Genomic DNA, 19,979 nt, shown 5'->3' on the forward strand with positions numbered 1-19,979 from the left:
ATAAAGGAATAGAAATAAACAGGTAACATGCAACCAGATAATGTGATTGACAAATTACAACTTGCCCAACTTCAGCTTGGGGCCCCTAGTTATCTACAGATCCACCCCCAGGTTACTTGGGAGGACATTCCATTACCCCCAGACTTCTCTCATTCTGGCCCAAAAGGGAGGCTTAGAGAGCCCTGAGTCCACGCCATGCAGGATCACTGAAACTAACTAAGTCCACCTCTTTCAGGAGAGACCCCCGCCTCCCTCCGCGTAACTTCCACAGCATAACCATCATCCCAGCACCCCTCTAACACACGCGCTCGTAAAGTAGCAGAGGGTAGTTGAGCTACATTCTGTCATATACTTCTTACTGTTACTTAAAAATAGGGAAGTCTTAAAGAATGGACACAGGTATCTACTCCCCACCAAGTGTCTTCACTAGGGGAAGGGCTAGTGCCAAAAAATGTATCTTTTAATGATTTTGGAGCCAGACTGAGATATCCTGTAAAAGTGGCTTTGCTTGAACTGGTACAGCCACTATGGAAAACAGTATGGAGATTTCTCAGAAAGTTAAAAATAGAAATACCCTATGACCTAGCCATCCCATTACTGGGTATCTATCCTAAGAACCTGAAATCAGAAATCTCAAGAGTCCGTTGCACCCCTATGTTCATCGCAGCATTATTTACAATAGCCAAGACGTGGAACCAACCTACATGCCCAGAAACTGATGACTGGATAAAGAAGATGTGGTATATATACACAATGGAATACTACTCAGCCATAAAAAAAGACAAAATTGGCCCATTCACAGCAACGTGGATGGACCTCGAGGGTATTATGTTAAGCGAAATAAGCCAGTCAGAGAAAGACGAACTCTATATGACTCCACTCATAGGTGGAAGTTAGTATATTGACAAGGAGATCTGATCAGTGGTTACCAGGGAAAAGGGGGGGTGGGGGGAGGGCACAAAGGGGGAAGTGGTGTACCCACAACATGACTAACAAAAATGTACAACTGAAATCTCACAAGGTTGTAATCTATCATAACATTAATAAAAAAAAAGTGGCTTTGCTTGTTTTAAAGAAAGTAACAGCCATATCCCTAATCACAGACACATAAGAAATTTTAGTTTGTGACAGTCATAGGAAAAGTTATTTTAAAAGAAATGTTCAATACATCTTAGGAAGGCCCAAAATCCCAGAAACTCAATAAAGCAATGCCGGAGCATTCTCAAGAAGAGACAATCTAGGGAAAGGAAAATGCACACAAATCCAAGGGTCTTGGTCTGAGACCCCAATAAATTACCTAAATAATCTCTACAAAATGAGATACTATCAAGCACATACAACTCATCCTACAATAAAGAAAAAAAAGAAAAATAGAAATGACACCCTGAAAGGAAGAAAAATAGAACAGGAATGTGTATATTTACTCATCTTCTAGTCGTCTTCCCACATATACAACAAAAAATAACCCGAAAAATAGTTCCATGTCTCTCTCTCTTTTTTTTTGGTAAGGAAGATTGGCCTTGAGCTAACATCTGTGCCAATCTTCCTCTCTTTTGCATGTGGGATGCTGTCACAGCATGGCTTGATGGTGTGTAGGTCCACGCCCAGGATCCAAACCCCAAACCTGCAAACTCCAGGCCACCTAAGTGGAGCATGCAAACTTAACTACCACATCATTGGACTGGCCCAATAGTTCTATATCTTAATAGGGGTTTGGGTTACACAGATGTTTGCACTGTCAGAACCTACCAGAACACTCAAGATTTGTGCATTTCATTGCTTACAAATTTTATGGTAAAAGAAAAGAAACTCGTAAATAAATACTTAACTTTAATGACATACAAGCTGAAGTATTTAGGGGAAAGTACACTGACGTGTATCTGCAACTTATCATAAGAAGCACAAAAGACAGATTAATGGGTGGATACAACAATGAAGAGATGAAAAGATATCTGGTAACAAGCATAACAAAGTGTTGGTATAATCCGAGAACGAAGATTTTTACAGTGAAATTTTTTCCACTTTTCTGAATGGGCAAAAATTTTCATAATACAATATTAGTAAAAATACCCACAAGAATAAACTAGTAAATATGGTAGGATCTGGGAGGCTGCCACCCACCAGGAGCTCCCCATCTTTCCATCAGACACATCTAGAGACTTCTGGTTAAACTTGAAGTTTTATCAGAAAGGGGTCACTTGGAAGCACAAATTCATCTCTCAAATGGTACAGCGGATCTTTGGAAGGAAAGGAACTACAGAGTGCTCCTGAACTTGTGAGACACATGATTACATCTGTTGGCAGAACTGAAACAGCTGGAGCATATGCGTGCATGCTGAGTGAGCGTTGTCTGTGCGCGCACACTGAGCAAAATCTTACCCCACTCCTTTAAAATCGTGCTCGGGCCTCTGCTTTTTGCTCTGAGAAAGTAACAGCAAGTGTTCCAAGAGAGATCCATACGCACACGTGCAGGAGTCAGTTTCAGACTCCCGTCTGGGGCGCTTTCAGGGCAATCTCCGCAGCAGCCACTGTGAAGACGCTCTCTCTCCTCCAACCTTCATCTTTAAAAAAAAATTCGTTGCTTTTCCCTAGTTGAGAACTAGGTTGTTCAAGAGGTTTTGGAAAACTAATCTCTGATTCTTGTCTTACTTCTTTGTGTACTGATTTAGTGCCTACAAAGGAGCCACCAGAATCACATTTCCTCTTCATATTTCAAAGCGTTTCTCCTGCAAGTCCTTCCCTGCACAATTACCAAGCCAGAAAGTTCCAGGCTTTAAGGAGGGCCTGAGTCTATGGTTCTGTTTTCCGTGGTTTGAGTTACATCTGCTATCCAAGACACAAAAGGCCCAGATTTTAGAGGCGTATTTGACACAAGTAAATTTGTAACACAATAGGTGGCTCCCTTATACCTGCCAGTCTCCCTTCCTGAGTATTTTCTCCCCTGAGCTGGTTCAAAACGCTGCTGCCATCAAACCCATCCCTGCCAGGCATGTTGAGGCCCGCATCACCCAGGACTCTTTCCCTGCTCTTTCAGAGGGCTCACCTTAGCTGTTCTGCTAATGGGCCCCCGCCCCTCTGACCCCTCCATCCCCTCCTGCTACAGAGCAGCTGGATGGCCACTCAAGGGCCCCAGATGGAAACTGCTGTTTGTCAGTCTCCTACCACGGGGGCGGGCCGAGAGGCGGCTGAGCAATACAGGACAGGACACTCTGGTTAGCGGCACAGTAAGCTGGTTAAAAGCACGGTCTCCGGAGTTAGTGAAGGGTTTAACCTGCTCTGCCACTTCCTGGCTGTGATCCTTTGGGCAAGTCTCTTAACCTTTCTGAGTCTCAGTTACAGCAGCTATTACAAAGGGGTGGTGATAATAACAGTACCGATTCCCTAAGATTCCTACGAGGATTAAGTGAGCTAATGACTCCAAGAGCACAGTAAACAGAGAGCACTCAAGTGGGCAAGAAAGAAGAGGGCTGAAAATGTCCCCCAGATGCACCTCAGCCCTGAAAAGACTGCTGTGCTTTTTATCTATCCCACTCAGGTTTACAGGTTCCCAAGTCACAGCTTGTATCCAGCCAAGCCTTTGCCCACCCCACATCCCCTCCGCTTCAACCAATCCTTTCCTCATCACTGTGCGGGAAGTTTTTCTTCCATTTTCTTAACTTCTATGAGAAGTCTGACCACTTCTCCCTTTTCTATAGGGCTATGTAATCCACACCGTACCCAGCAGTGTCTTGCACACAGTGTATCCTAAACAAACAGGCTAAATAACTCACATCTGGGGCCAGCACTGATTGAGCTGGAGTCTGACAATGTACAGATGCTCTCCAAAGCACAAACACCCCCACCCTCAGGAACTATGGGGAGCCTGCAGAGCAGGGGTTCTCAACCACGGCACCATGGACATTTGGAGCCAAATCGTTCTTTGTGATGGGGTCTGCCCTGTGCACCGTAGGATGTTGAGCAGGATCCCTGGCCTCTATCTTAGATGATGGTAGCACACCCTCCTCCCAGCTGTGACAATCAAATGTGTTTCCAGACATTGCCAAACATCCCCAGGGTGGGTGGAGGGGAGTGGCGCTAAAATACCCTCCTCCTCCTCCTCCTTTCCCTGCCCCCCATGTGGAGAACCACTGCTGCAGAGAATGAGTATTCCCAAGTCACTGAGCTACTTTTCTACTGAGACAGCAGACCACAATGGAGCACGCAGAAAACAGGCATGGGAAATCTTTCCTAATAGCTGGCACCTTCAAGACTGTCACTACTAGCTACGGCCAACAGGGTAAGTCACAAACTCTCTAAGCTCTAGTTTCCTCTTCTCTAAAATGGAGATGACTGTACCAAAGGTTTAGGGCTGTTGTAATAATTCAATTAGCTAATGCAAACACAGTGCTTACTTAGCCCAGTGCCTGGCACACAGTAAGTACTCAATAACTGGGAGCTATTATTAATAAATATATACAGCCGGAGTCCAGGTGCTGGGCAAAGCAGCACAGTCGTTGGTCCATACCCCCCGCCCCCCATTCTTTCACTGCTCCTCCCACCCTCTCCTCCCCAAGGAGGAAGTAAGATAATTCAATACTAAACACAAGACAATGGTCTCTAGAACTGCCAGCATACGGAACAGGATAAGAGAACAGCAGAGAAAAGGAGAACCCAAGGACAGCATGAAAGGCGAGCTGGTGTCCTGCAGCAGAGGCAAAGGGGTGTATGCATGTCATACTAAAAAGGAAGAGGCTGAAGGATGTCTGCTTCATTCCAAAATGAGTTTTTTTAATAAGGAAATGGCATCCTGAAAGATGCGGGGTAAGAAGGATTTCACATCTTTTATCCAGGAAGGTTCCACCCACACATCCTCTCTCTCTTTCCCAATATCATAGGAGTTCCCCACGTTCCAAATACCCCACAACTTCAGGTCGTTGCACAGTCTCTCCCTAAGTCCCCACGTGGTAACCAAGTTGTGGAGAAAAGGTACTTCCCAGTGCTGGGCATTAGGAAACACTGGCCCCACATTTCTTCACTCTGAGAGGAATTTTACACATACCACGTTTCCCTCCTCTCATTCCCTTTTCCTGTTTCACAGTCGCAGTCAGGTTAAAAGACACTCAGATAGATAATCATGTTCCCTTTTCCCCATCCTGCCTTTGCTCCAGTAGTAAAGCAAGGAGTACTGGCCAAACGGGTAACTGTATGAAGGACAAAGACGACATCTGCATGAAACTCTGGAGTAGATTGGTAGAGGCTGTGCGTCAGCTGGCACTTGTTGGCTGTGTAACCTTGGTCAGTCGATCTCTGAGCCTCAGTTTCTTCATCTGTGCAATGGGAGTGGTAATCTCTGCCCTACAGATTCAGTGATATCAAATATGCCGAGTTCCTGGCTCCGGGCTCAGAACATAACAGAATGTTCTATAAATGACTGCTATTATCACACAGCGAATTAGACAGCCTCTGTCCTTCAAAGTGCCCAAGTTTACCAACAGAAATACTCCCACAAGGAATTCATTTTTTTCACATTCTCTTCCTATGAAACCTAAAGATCCTTACACCATTCCTCCTTCCCACCAAAAAGACTGGACTAAGTGCAGGATAAACCATCTTATTCAAGCATGGTTTGTTTCATCAATCACACTGTTTTCCATTCTTGTTCCAAATATTAGACATTTTGGCACCATAAGCAAGGAACATTCTGGGTTCAGCCTAGAGCTTAATCTTCATCACATGATTTTCATTGCTGCTTCTGCAAAAAATTTTTTGTGCTCCAAACCTGTTTTTGGAAGAAAAGCAGTTAATAAGCAGGAAATCACTACGCTATTTTTTTCTTTTTAAATTCCCAACACCTATTGAAATAACCACCTACTCTTACCAGCTCAATTATGAAAATATAGTGGTAAAAACCCATTTTTTAATTAAATCAGAAATGTTTCCTCAAATAAATGAATAATTTCAGTGGCTCTCACTCTCCTATAGTTTGGGCACAATTTTTTAAAGAATGTTATAAAAATGTAAGTACCTGAATTTTCTATTTCTGATAAAATAATTTAAACAAATACAAATTAGATTACAATTTACAAAGTTAACTGCCAAAAATCTGTTTATTTCCTTACCAACTTTAAAACGAGACTGACAGCAAAAAACAAAAAAATTGCAATTTTTCACCAGCTAATTTTAAACTAAATTTTAAAAGCACAGTTAAAAATAATGATTTCAGTCTGCATGTATGATTCCAACTTCTTCTGAGAGAATGTTCGCGTTCTGGGTGGGCATGCCTGTACATATACCTGCATGTGTGAACAGAAAAGATTCTAGGAAAGGTCTTCAATTTTTAAGAGTTCATGCGCTATACTAGTTTGTCCTACACTATGACAGCCTTATAAGTAAATATGAATGAGTGAAGCTCATAAACGTGGTGTTCAGTGTAGCTTCCACAACCAACATCATTAAACCTAAGTGGCAGTGTGTTACTATCTCCGTTATTACCTTGCCTCCAACCACAATATATAAAATAACACCTTGGTTTAGTCAATATTAACAGGGCTATTTTTGGCTTTTAAAAATATATTCTTACCACAGCATTTCTAAGCATAGAAGATCTGAAAGTCTCATCAGCTCCTCTTCAAATTTAAGACAAAATGACTCTTGGCAATCCTAACCTCATCTCTTTCTCCTATACATTGACTAAATCACTTATCAAACACACATAAGGAATGACTCGACTATGTAAAAATATTTAATGTGTAAAGAAAAAGCTGAAAAGGAACAAAAGGAAAATGTTTGATTGGTCAAGTTGTTGAGATTAAGGAAGACTTTTCTCTTTCATTTTAATTATAATTAACTTTACTACATTGTGGCTTTTGTTTTACCAAACTACAAAAAGGTTTTAAAGAGCCTAAATTATATCTATTACGGTCAAGGAAAAGTGAAGCAAGAAGAAATCTGCTGGCAAGTGAGAAACCATCCACAGCACACAGAGACTCCAAAATGCTCCTGCCCAGCGTCAGTTGGGAACACCCACAGAAACACGGCTCCTCCCTTAGAGAGTTAGACTAACAAGACATTCACTCAGCAGGAGAGCAAATGTACATTTTCACTTCTTTCTGGAGAAACTGAGGCAAACGAGAGTTCCCGAATGCAACCAAGATAAATGCGTGGTGTCTGGCTAGTGCTTCAGGAGTCCCTGGCACTCTGACTTACCCTTTTCCATTCCGTGAAAACCGACAAAAAAACACAGTAACCCTGTTTAAAACTTTAATAGTTCTGAAAAACAGGATGAGGTTTTATAAGTTTGTCAGGAATCATTCTATTAAAAGGCCACAACCATCTTTTTGACAAATTACTCAAGTTGATCTTGAAAAGTACACATGAGAAAACCTCCATGAAAATTCTGAAAGCAGAGAAAAGAAGAGAGGAGATTCTGAAAAAGGGAGATTCTGGAACCTTCCTCCTCACTCCTTAAACCAAAATAAAGTCCAACGGATAAAGAGTGTAAAGATCTAACCTTAAAAAAAGAAAAATCACCAATACTCAAAGAAACCTTCTGGACTATATGAGAAACTAATACCTTAATGATAATTAGTATTAAATAATTAATAAGGAGAGCAATTTAAAATGAAGACAACAATTATGAACATGTATGCATCAAAAGCATTGCATCAACATTTGTAAAGCAAAAACTTCGGAAGATCCTAGGAGAAATAGGAACTCATTAAGTTTATGAGACTTTTATTCATCTTTCAGTCCACAACAGAATGGACAAAAATAAGAATGCAGAAATAATGTAAGATAGATCTAATGTACAAGCCCACACTTAAGTCTGGACCCTGAAAATAAAGAGCATTATCTTCCTTTTAGTTATTCACAAGACATTCATAAAATTATCGTATATTATGCCACAAAAGCTCTACACCTAAATACATTTATCTGAAAATAACTGTAAAACAGAGGTACAAAAGAGATGAGGTGACAATGAATGTAGGATCCTTGAAGCAACTTTACATAATCAAACACAGCTGCGATGCATGCAGAGGATCCGGACTTTCAGTTCCTATAGTAGTTTGTTGTGATCACATTTTTTCAAGAAGCCACAGAATCCCTTGAGAAAAAAGTACCTAAACCATCTGCTACTTCCTAAAATACCCAAGGTAGGAGATTATCTATTTTCTATTTCTAAATATACTACTAAAAGAACATCAACTTCTACTGTATTTTCATGTTTAATTATCCTCAGTGAAAACCTCTTAACATATATAAATTATTTATTTCTTCAAGATCTGTTGTTGACACAGATGGGGGCCATCTTGCACCCCACCTCCCATAGCAGCCTTTCGCATGTATAAAAGGTTGCTCTGTAAATTAACCTTAGTATTTAATAGCCAGGCTAAACCTCCTCTTCACTGTCTAAATCTTCACTTCCCCAGGACTACTCATGGAGCTGGGACATCTCCCGTTCCATCACATCCCTTTTCTGATGGCTTCCAAACTAAGAAATATGTCCTCTCAAATTTCTTTTCCGCATGTTTAACTTGTTTATATTTATGCACCAATTAAGGCCAACTCTTAGAAAATACAGTCTCTATTTTAAAAGCTCAAGTTATATTGTTATAGAACTCACTTTGCCTTCATTAAAATTTAAAAAAAAAAACAGGGCTAGTTTGGTAGAATTAATCCACAAAAACAATTTTTATTTTGAGAACCTGCCACATGATGGTCATTTCCTAAAACCATATTTATCCTGTTTAAAAACGCCACCTTGCCACCATCATCACTTATTTCCACGTACATTCTGAAAGGACGATAAATTCTAACATGTCATGACTTGCTTTTTCTCCACCTCAGGTCAACTTCCTCAGAGGCAGGTCCTCATGGCTCACGTGGAACCAAGTTCCCCACACTCCATCATTCTCTGTCACAGCACCCCGTTTGTTTTGTTTCTGTTTTGGGGTTTTTTGTTTTTGTGTGTGTGAGGAAGAGTGGCCTTAAGCTAACATTTGTTGCCAATCTTCCTCTTTTTGTTTGAGGAAGATTATTGCTGCGCTAACATCTGTGCCAGTCTTCGTCTATTTTATGTGGGATGCCACCACAGCATGCCTTGATGACTTGTGCGCAGGTCCTGGCCCGGGATCCGAACCTGCAAACCCCAGGCCGCCAAAGTAGGGCATGAGAACTTAACCACTACACCACCAGGCCGGCCCTCATTCGTTTTTTGTCATAGTACTTAACACAGCTTGCAGTTGTGTTATTGGCCAGTTTCTTTGCTTTTTTTCTATCTCCCCAACCAAACTATAAGCTCCTCTCCTTGTGGGGAGGGAGACACTGTATCTGCCTGAACCAGCTTAGAGCTCTGCACATACTGTGGCTGGCTCTTCGTGAGCAATGAGGCATTCATCAATACATGATATAGTAACTAATATAAAAGCACTGTTCATGCATGTGAACTGGCCACAGTCAGAAAGCTATTAATACTGATATAATCTTTAAGCAGGTAAATTAATACCCAGAAACAGTGAATTCCAATAACACGCCATAATGCAGCAAAGCCCACAAAGCTGAAAGCACGCTGGGCAGAGACACTTTACAGGCAGCCACGTATGAACCAGGACCTCACAGCTTTTTTTACAGAATAGCAATGGGGTGCTAAAAAGATGATTCACTTTCACTACCATCACACATGCACCCAAAGACAATTTCAGAGCTTTTCATGAAATATTTTTGTTCATAAAATAGATCTATCTTTTCTTGAAGTTTGGAGCACACCACCGATTGAAGGCACATGGTCACCACCTTCTCCCAGCAGGACCTAAGTCTTATTGATAATTTCCAGAAGCTTTACTTAGATAACATATCTTTGCATGTGAGGCTGTAGTGAATGAGAACACCTAATTTTTGCCTCAACGTTTTTATTAGAAAGCACATTGAAATAATAATTTCTAGGGCCATTTTGCAGTTATGAAATAAAGCATTTATATTTAATATATTTTTGCTATTTGAGGGGTTTATGAACTGTGGGTTGGAAGTTTCATTTGCTATTTTGACAACAGTTAAGCATGCACTGATACTCAATTTCAATTTGGTTTTCTTCAAACATTCCTTGATGTAAGTTTCTTCCTCAAAACACCCAACCAATTTAAGAAATACTCTGAGGAAAAAAAAGAGTTGTGTTTTTTACATCATATAAAAATTTAAAACATCACAGTATTTTCTAATAATTAAATGCAAAATTGACCAGATCTCGGAACCACTATTTTCACAGCTAAGCTGACTATGAAGATAGTAAATAACTTGCAAGAAGTTGACTGAATTAGATCAGTTTAAACACGGGCTAGGGCAGGCATATAGTTTGGGAAACAGTTTAGTGGTTTCTCAAAAGTTAAGCATAAAATTATTATAGGACCCAGCAATTCCACTCCTACGTATCTAACCAAGAAAAAGGAAAACATATGTCTACACAAAGACTTGCAAGTAAACATTCATAGAAGTATTATTTATAATAGCCCCCCACCTGCAAAAAAAATAAAACACTGGAAATAACCAGTCTATCAAATCCAGGCAATGGAATACTACTCAGCAATGGAAAGGACAGAGCTACTGACACATGCTATGCCGTAGATGAACCTCAAAAATTTATTCGAATGGAAAAAGCCAGATGCAAGAAACCACAAGATTCCACGTACGTGAAGTACCCACAAAGGACAAATTAACACACAGACAGAAAGCAGATTAATGGTTGCATGGGGCTGGGAACAGGGATTACCTATAAATGGGCATGAGGGATCTTCCTGAGGGGATAAAATGTTCTAAAACTGATTTACAGTAATGGTTGCGTCACTCAGTAAAGTGACTAAAAATCATTGAATTGTACACTTGAAATGGGCAACTTTTCTGAAATATAAACTATACCTCAAAGTTCTAAAGAAAAAAAACCTTGGACTGGGAAGAAACTTTCATAAAATGAGAAGTACCATAGGAGATAAAAGATCTGGTGATAGCGAACACACTCTGATTAGAGCTAACTACTTCCCCTCTCCACTTGCCAAAAAAAAGAAAGTCATTTCTCAAGCTCCCAATAGTCCAAGTCCTAGTGAGGGAAGCTTCTCCTCTCTTTAAAGTGATATTACCAACATCTAAGGGGGGCCAACCACGCAAGGTGGGTGACCTCAGGGACAAACCAAGTTTTATTCTAGGCTTCTCATGAGAATTGTCATGGTTTTTTTAAAGCCTACAAATTAAACTTAAGTAAAACTTAAACAAATTAAGTAAACCTAATGATTTTCACTTTATCCTTAGAAAAACAGAACTATTAAAACAAAAATATGAACATGTTTATTTTTGAGAACAGGCCCGTCATGAGGGTTAAAACATAAACACTACACTATCAGTAAAATGATAGAAATTATCAAATTCAATCTCTTCTAACTCCCAATCTAGAGCATTTTGTCTTCTGGACACAGTTCCCATTTAAAAACAAAAATTAAGTTTAATTGGTTTACTTTGAATTTTACTAAAACCATGGGACATGACAAGCAGACAACACTAATCTGTTTATTCTTTCCAACATTTTCAGGTAGCAGAACTTCATTTTGAAACAAATGTAAGATGCGGGGTTTCATTCTATCCTTTTACTATGCAGATTTAGTAAATACTGCTGCCTAATTTCTTCCATGTAGTACCAAGTTTACACTTACACAGCTTTTTTGAAATGATAGCACAAGTATGGTTTAACTCTGAAAGGGGACTGAAGGGGAAAGGGAGATACACAGACTACAAAAGAATAACAAAAAAACATAATTCCTGTAAGTGCAATTGCTATAAGTCAAAGTTACTTAGAAAAAAACACAAAATGAGAGCTTTAGCTATGTGTTACTGTCCAGAACTTTGTACCAATAAATATCCCTTTTTAACCAATTTTTTTAAGAGCTCTTTAAAACTCAGTGAAAGGCTCTGTTTTCCTTAAAAAAAAAATAGTATCATAGACTCAAGTTTTTCTCAGTTTAGTAGCTAAAATTACCAACTTACTAGATAGGTCATCTTACTTAGAAATGTCTAAGGTAAAATATTAATTTGTCAATTATGAGACAAAAATATGTAATTTCTGCAAGGCTGGATAGGAAACAGGTTTCATACGTTTGTACGAAACAACGGGAACTGGTCGATTTTATACCACTTTCCATAAATTCACATCCAGAGTAAATCAGATACACCTGTATTTTTAAAGCAGCGAGAATGGGGGAGGGGGAGAAGCAATTTAACAAGTTATCCAGATGCACATTATCCAGGATGAAAGTCACATGATAGTCTCAGCCCTAGCCGGACTACAAAAACATATGCACCAAATCAAAATTTAATTACACTGCACGACACAGTTTGCGAATTGTGCTGCATATTTTATCCACTGCTCTGCTTTTGACAGGGCAGTTTCCTGAAGGAAAGTTCCAAGAATTGAAAAGTTACAACACCCACATACCAGAAAGTGTTTCCTGAATTTTGTTACAGGAACTGACATCTGCTATAATTTTAACCTTTACTTCCCAGTACGAGTCCCATTTAAATTTCTGTTGAATATTGGTTGTTCAACAACAGTACACTCAGTGCTTTTTAAAAACAAAACACAACTGGGGCTGGCCCTGTGGCCGAGTGGTTGAGTTCGCGCGCTCCGCTGCAGGCGGCCCAGTGTTTCGTTGGTTCGAATCCTGGGTGCGGACATGGCACTGCTCATCAAACCACGCTGAGGCAGCGTCCCACATGCCACAACTAGAAGGACCCACAACGAAGAATATACAACTATGTACTGGGGGGCTTTGGGGAGAAAAAGGAAAAAAATAAAATCTTTAAAAAAGAAAAAAAACAAAAAAACACAACTTTCATTTCAGTTTCATAAAGTTTGGGTGTAACTGACCAATTAGCAGTTGCACCTTCTCCCTGGGAACAAAACAACGGCCACCTGATAAAGGGGGAGGGGGAGTAGCGAGTGAGTCAGTAGTTTTGGGAGGCAGCCCACAGTGGATAAGGAAAGGGTACATTAAATATCCAGGTCCTTGAGAAGCAACAATTATCAGGAAAGGGCTGCAGGATCAAACATTGGGTATCACTCCTTGACCTTCCTTTTATTTTTTAAATATAGGTGCGTCTGGACATTTCAACTAAGATAGTTAGTAATAGGTACACAAATTTATAGAGGTAGATTATCTACCTTCTTCACCAAATCTTCTCTATTTTGATAAACGGGAAAAAACATGTATATATATGAGTATATATTAAATCAAACTGTAATTGCACTGCACGATGTAGTTTATAGGATATCTCTCTCTCTCTCTCTCACACCCCCCATTTCACAAAGGGTGGTAGGTGGGCCTCTGGCCTCAGAACCAGCAGGGCTCCACCCCAGCTCCACCCTGGACCTGCCAATCAGAATCTCTGGGGGAAGGGGGAGCAGAATCTGCCTGCGGTGCAGCACTAGTGGTGACTCTCGCATTTAATCAAGTTTGAGAACCTTGAACTTAAGACTACAATGCCCCTAAAATATTCTTTTATTTAATTGCCAATTCAGCAGTAAGCAATACTGAAAGGAAAGGCAAGATTCTTCTGGGAAAAATAAAGGCAAGCCAGTGACTCAGGAGTCACATCCTGAACTCTCCTTAGCCCACCCAAACAAAGGATCATGTGGCCTACAGGTCTCCAAGCAGTCATCATCATATGAGCCATTAAGTAGGAAGAACAATTCTTAGGACTTTTAGGCTGTGGTCAAACTGTGTGTGTCCTTTGGAAATATCATACCTCATATCAAAGCAAAGACAATTCAGCTGTCAACAGAATACAAGGTGTGCTCCCCCTTCTGCTGGCTTAGGTTCCTTTTGATAAGATGTCACTACTGGGATTTCCTCTTAATTTATTAAATCTGACATCAAATTACTGCTTTGAGTAATACCCTTAAGAATCTGATCAGAGTTCAATCTGGTTAAATTAAAAACAAAGCCAATAAACGAACGCAAGAAAACAACAGACGTTCGTTCACCAGAGAAAAGACTTTGAGGATATCAAGTCTGCTGGCTTTGCAGCCATCAGGTTAAGCTTTAACTCAGTGTGGACAGATAGGAAAAGCGAAAAGTTTGCACAGGGGAAGGATTCTCAACACTGATCGCTGCCAAGACACAGAAAGTCAGTACTTGGACGGTATTAAAGTTAATTTTTACTTTTGAGTCTCCAGGGCATTAACACCACAAGTTATAAATCTTATTTTCCCTCCGAACTCTAAAGCTAACTTCATCTGATACATTTACATTTGAGCAAGACATTATTGTGCATTCTGCTTACTGTATTATTTTGAGCAAATGAATACGTTATATTCATAATAGAATGAACTAAGAAAAATCTGAAGCAGAGCTAAAACACAACTTTAGCTCTCCCCCCAATTGTCACTTAAGTAAAAAACATAGGTAATCATTTAAGTTGTAAACATTATGCATCCACCCTCTATCAATAAAACGTAAGTGAACCACAAAAAGAAGATTATGATACCCAAGCTTGCTATGTTTGTTGTTCTGAGCCAAGCAACTTTGTCCTGAAGATGCAGACTGTATTTCTAAGCCGTATGGAGGGAAAATCCGAACACACTTGCTTGTAGTCCTTCTCGCTACATCTCCCATACAGGACTCTCCCTTTTAGAAGACAGGAGATTTTAGAATTATGTTTATTTGCCCATCTTGGAAAATAAATGAAATGGAGAAATTTGCTAATAGAAAACTAAGTTTATATGTTTAGAAGCAATCAAGTTGCATGTTGTCCCTCAAAGCAGTAACACAGCTAATCAGCTTTATGATTTCTCCATTTTATAGCTATCAGGTGATACATAGATGTGGATGCTTAAAACAAATAAATGACATTACCAAGATGAGATAGATTTCCCTCTTATCCATGATTAACATTTTCCCATTACTGACTCTACTTGACATTTGAATTGCTCAAATGCAGCATTCGCTGAATTCCATTTTCAAAAGAGTATAACAGAACCAGCTACTGAATACTTTTTCATGGACAGTATAGAATCTCCTAAACCCCAAGAGAGCACTTGCATTAATTTTGCCAAGGAACATCCCCATAAACCAGCTGACCAAAAAAAAATGACTCATTCCTTCTTCCGTCTTTATCTGGAAGAAGCCCTAGTCTCTGAGTCAGGAAGCTCAGCTGGGCTGTCAGGATGAACTAGAAGGAAATCACTTAAGAGACTTGTCTGTGTTTCTCTTCTGTCAAGGACACTGTTTACAGTGGTGTCATAAGGGAAAAAATAAAGACATTCACTGGGTCAAAACACTGCATAAATTATTTCCCTCTTCAAATCACTTCCTTGAACTGCACTTTCCAAAATACCATAGCATTCTTCTTCGATATCTGCTCCTATTTCAATCAGAGCTTCTTTGCTTTCATGAATTTTCCTCCAAGGTAATCAGTAGTCTACAAATTGGAAGTAGGGGCAGAGGATAGAACTGGTTCTGTACCAGTTTAAGAGCACTGCTTTTTGCAGTGGAAAAATTTCCCTCACCAGAGTCAAAGAGATCCACCAAAAACCGGCTTCATAATAATCTTGGGAACAATCTATGTTTTATTATTTTTTTAAACTTCATTAACTTTAGTCAAATTCAAACAAAATAACTGTGGGAGAGTTGACTAAACTTAATTTCCTTTTGCAGTGTGTCTGAAAGTGCCGTCTTTTGAGATGTGTTCAGTCACCAGATGCTGCCTCCTAAGAAGCAAGTTGAACTCCCCGACTCCCATCCTCTCACCCCTCCCCGCAGGGTGGGGGTGGGCCAGGGTTTCTCTGGTAGCACAAGGTGCATTTTAAAACAGGTTAATTCCTGACAGTAGTTGAAGCTATGTATATAGTCCTTTCTAGAATTCAGGGATTGCTTCAATGAAGGAGTTAGCAGAGATGGGGAACCAGACAAAGCTCTCCTTTCTACTTTATCCATCAACACACTCCTCAATATAAAGCAAGCTAAGCCTCATAGAAAAGGATAGATCTACAAACTGCTGGGATTCCATGCCCACCCCTAGCCATCACAGGCTTACTAGTTCTCAAAAGAGGGCATGCCAGGTTGTACACTTCTATAAAAGCAGAGTCTCCATGTGCTTTAGATCAGAATTTGGAAACTAAAGCCATGATCTGTAACTATTTCACATTAAAGACAGCAAGTTTGTTACAACTCCCACAAAGAAGCATAGTCAAAGTATCTGTGGTGCTTAGAGGTTCCAAAGAGAGCACACACTAATCTGAGAGCCGGGGCACAGCGCATGTCCTGCTCTAACTGATGCTGCATTCCTAAGTGACTGCCTTTCTCCACAGCTCTGATAACTCGAGCTAAATATTCAATGTTTTCAAAATACTGACCCAAAATCTAATTTTTTAAAACATAGGCAATTGACCTTTCCAATAAATATCTTCCATTTCTAGCAGAAGAAATCAACCACAAAGTAAAACAAAACAATCAATTTCCTACTTTTAGGTTCTAAAAATGAGAGGGAGGAATATACAACCTCAATTTATAAAAGTTCACAAGCCAAGAAATACTTTGGTAGTCCCTCTCTCATTCAAAGTACTTCTGCCTTATGCAGGGGATACTCCAACATGTGAGACATCACAGGTGCAGACCCACACACCACTTGGCAAGCCATGCTGTGGTAGGCGTCCCACATACAAAGTAGAGGAAGATGGGCACGGATGTTAGCTCAGGGCCAGTCTTCCTCAGCAAAAAGAGGAGGATTGGCAGCAGATGTTAGCTCAGGGCTAATCATCCTCAAAAAAAAAAAAAGAAAAGAAAAGAAAAAAATGTGAGACAATATCTTGTCTTAAGGAGCTGATTACAGAGAAGGAATACACTGCCTTGCCTATTCACATGAAAAATTAGTCATACACCACCCATCATCAAATGAAGGCTATTACCTTATAAGAATGCCAAATAATAAAAGTGCCATGCTCAGCTCATATACTATCAGTGCCACAAAATTCAGTTTCATCTCAGTTCCATCTACCTTTTCTACTAAAAAAATCATATTATTTTAAACAGTATACAACGAAACTACTGTGGTTAGAACGAACTGAGCTATGACTCTTTGCATCCAATCAGTCCAACGATCTAAATTAATTGTTTCAAAAGCAAAGAGATACTGTGTGTGGCAGAGGGGCAGGATTTTACTACCCCAGATCATACACCATAGTTGATGGGTCTCTCCTAGCACTACTTGGGGTAACTTGGCCCAGCTTTGAGATTTCCCTGAAACGCAAAAATATCCACGATCTTCTCCATATATTCATTCTCTTACTCTCCTACAAAACAGTGTCTAAATGAGCTTGGACCATATTCCAGTTGTAACTGAAGAAAATGGACATTTACAACCTGTAAGACATACTTCCATTATGCAGACTAAGAAAACAACAGACTTCATGACCTTGTGGTTCTGTTCCTAGTTCAAGGGCACGTATGAAGGCCAGGAAGAAGAAAGGAATATGTACAGTCCTCCTATTTCAATTATTGGCAGGTTGAACTACCACACTGATAACTCAGATTTTTTCATCTCGTAGCAAAGCACTTGTAGCAGAAATTGCTTTTTGTACACTTCTACTGAGGCTTGGCAGCTCCCTTTTAACACCTCGCCTCAGCATTAAAAGGGCAGCCTGGAAGTAAGGAAACGCTGCAGAGCGGCTCAGGCGCCAGGCCGTGCTCTACCTGTGTATCTCAGGCAGCAAACAGGCTGGCTGGGCCTCTGTTTCCTTAACAAGTGTGAGAAATAAAAATACCTACCTCTTGAGGTGACTAAGAAGAGAGTCAAAGAGGTAATCCAATTAAAGCCACTGTGCCTGGCACACAGCAGTGTCCAATTTAGCTATGATCTCATTTTATTTTTAATTAGTGTAAGGGTTCTGGCACTAAAGTCACTCACACCTGAGTTCAAATGCCAGCTTTCTATTACTGAGCTCCGTTAGATAGTATTTACTTAATTTCTTTGATCAAGCTATCTCAATCTAAGGTTTTACACCATGGACCCTTTGGCAGTTAAATTTCAGGAGAGGTCAGCAAGAATAAAGATGCAACGTTTTTCCTCATCCAGGTTTTCCCACTACTTGGCCACTTACGAACCCCTTACTTAGAACAACCAACAAAACAGGACAGGTGATAAAACCAGAGTTGAGAGGACTAAATAAACATACAAAGCAGGTAGCACGTAGGAGGTGCTCTATATAAAGAGGTTCTTTCTCTTCCTAGAAAATTCTATCTCTGAGGAAAAAATTTCAAAGTCTTATCTAGCCAAAACTTCAATATTAAAACACCCATTTTCTCTCGGTGATCCATCTGGGTCTTCAGACCTGAAATGTGTTTAGCCTTCTAAGACATTCCCAAGTCACCATACTACATCAAATATCAACTTGAAGAGCCCTCCTATTATTTTAAATATGATACCAAACCGCTCTCTAGTAAAACAAAGTCAAAAAAGAAAGCACTAAGTTTCCCTTAGCTCCAACTGCTGTCACAATTAAAACGAAATCCCACACAAGTTTGAATCTTACAATAATCGCCAATGCCTTGTCGTCACTCTTTAACGCTCATTACAGAAAAGGTAACAAACCACGGAAAGTCAGAGCTTGCGAGTCTTACACCAGCGTCGCTGTGACAGCAACCGCAGTTCCTCATCCTCTCCCCTTCAACCCGGGACATTGCCGGGCTCTGCCTACTCAGCAGATTCATGCAAGCTGTGCCGTTTCATGTGGAATCGTACATTTCACCACCAGGCAAATTCTCAACCACCTTCTCCAGGACAAACCGTTTTACATTAAATGATTTCTAAAATCCTGCTCAAGAAAGTAGCACAAAGAAAAAAAAAGAAGAAGAAGAAAAATCGGGAGAACCAAAGAGAGGGGTACAAAGAAACTAAATGAAAATTCGGGCAGGGGCAGACAAGTTAAATCAACTTCACTTCTCAGAAAATAAGAGGAAGAGGAAATTTAACTTTAATCTTAACTTTTAACTCAATCCCTCGCCTCTACTGTGCAGAAATTGTCCGGCATGTTCTCCAAACTGTTCTGTACGTGACATTAAATAAGGAGGCACAGCATCAGGAATGATGAGAAAGCGATGACAAAGCTGCTTCCTGCCCGTCTTCGCCGCAGCACCTCAACCTCCTCCCCGCGCCGCGCAACCTCCTCGTCCCCGAGCCACTAGCAGATTTGGAAAGTTTCTGGCGGCGCCTGGCGTACCTTGACTGGGCTGCCATAATTCACTGCGTACAGCTCCAGGTCTTCAGTCCATCAGAGCCCTCGCCCCGCAGCCCTGCAGCCGCGCCGCGCTCACCATCGGCCGGGGCCGGGCGGGGACGGCTCCCAGCGAGACTCCCCGCGCCACCGGGCTACCTGCTCCAAGCCGGCGGCCTCCGCGCAGCCTCGGGCTCCCACCGTATTGGCTCGCGCTAATCCTGATGGACATCCGGGCACCCGGGCCTCTGCAGGCGAACTACACTTTGGACCGGCCCGGGGCCCGTCGCGTCCACGTCCGGGGCGAGCGAGCTCCCCCGGGGCGACTTCGGGGAAGGGGGACCGCCGGGGCCCAAGCGCACAGCCCGCCCGCGCGCAGCCCCCGAGCGGCGCCAGCACTGGGGCCAGCGTTAGAAGGGAAAGGAAAGCGTCCGTGGGCTCACTTCAAGTTGTCCGAGTTCGCCCGAACACCCCCTGTCAAGAAAGTTCTGGTGGTACGGCCCGCCTCCTTAAATGGGCACGGCGCCCGGCCGGCCGGGCCCCAGGCTGCGCCGGGCGGGGGCGCCGAGCCGAGCGCCGACGCAGCCGGTCCGCCCGCCGCTGCCGCCGCGCCCCGCCTGCGGGCTCCCGTCTGGTGCCCTCGTGCCAGGTCTCACAGTGTACAAACGCGCCGGGCCGGAACACCCCGTCCCCGGGCGCGCAGAACGCCCGCTCCAATCTGACTGTTGCCTGCTGGGCCCCAAGAGGCCGCCGG

The 19,979-nt window shown here is 41.5% G+C and overlaps 1 protein-coding gene across 7 annotated transcripts in view; it reads right to left on the reverse strand.

Annotated features, from left to right (window-relative positions):
• AFF1 (ALF transcription elongation factor 1) overlaps window positions 1-19,979 on the reverse strand; it is a 174,381-nt gene that overhangs the window by 99,223 nt on the left and 55,179 nt on the right. Inside the window, exons 1-2 of one of the 7 annotated variants that reach the window (XM_044766289.2) lie at window positions 19,232-19,248; window positions 14,503-14,642 (exon numbers count right to left, since the gene is read on the reverse strand). The exons of 2 other annotated variants lie outside the window; for them this stretch is intronic. In XM_044766289.2, coding sequence (XP_044622224.2) covers window positions 14,503-14,630 — 128 coding nt within the window. In that variant the 5' untranslated portion in view covers window positions 14,631-14,642; window positions 19,232-19,248. Of the gene's footprint in view, window positions 1-14,502; window positions 14,643-19,231; window positions 19,737-19,979 lie in introns of those variants that run through there. 4 more of the 7 variants (XM_044766292.2, XM_044766288.2, XM_070505391.1 and 1 more) reach the window with 4 other exon arrangements.

This window comes from Equus asinus, chromosome 3 (genome assembly GCF_041296235.1).
Source record: "Equus asinus isolate D_3611 breed Donkey chromosome 3, EquAss-T2T_v2, whole genome shotgun sequence".
NCBI classification, from domain to species: Eukaryota; Metazoa; Chordata; class Mammalia; order Perissodactyla; family Equidae; genus Equus; species Equus asinus.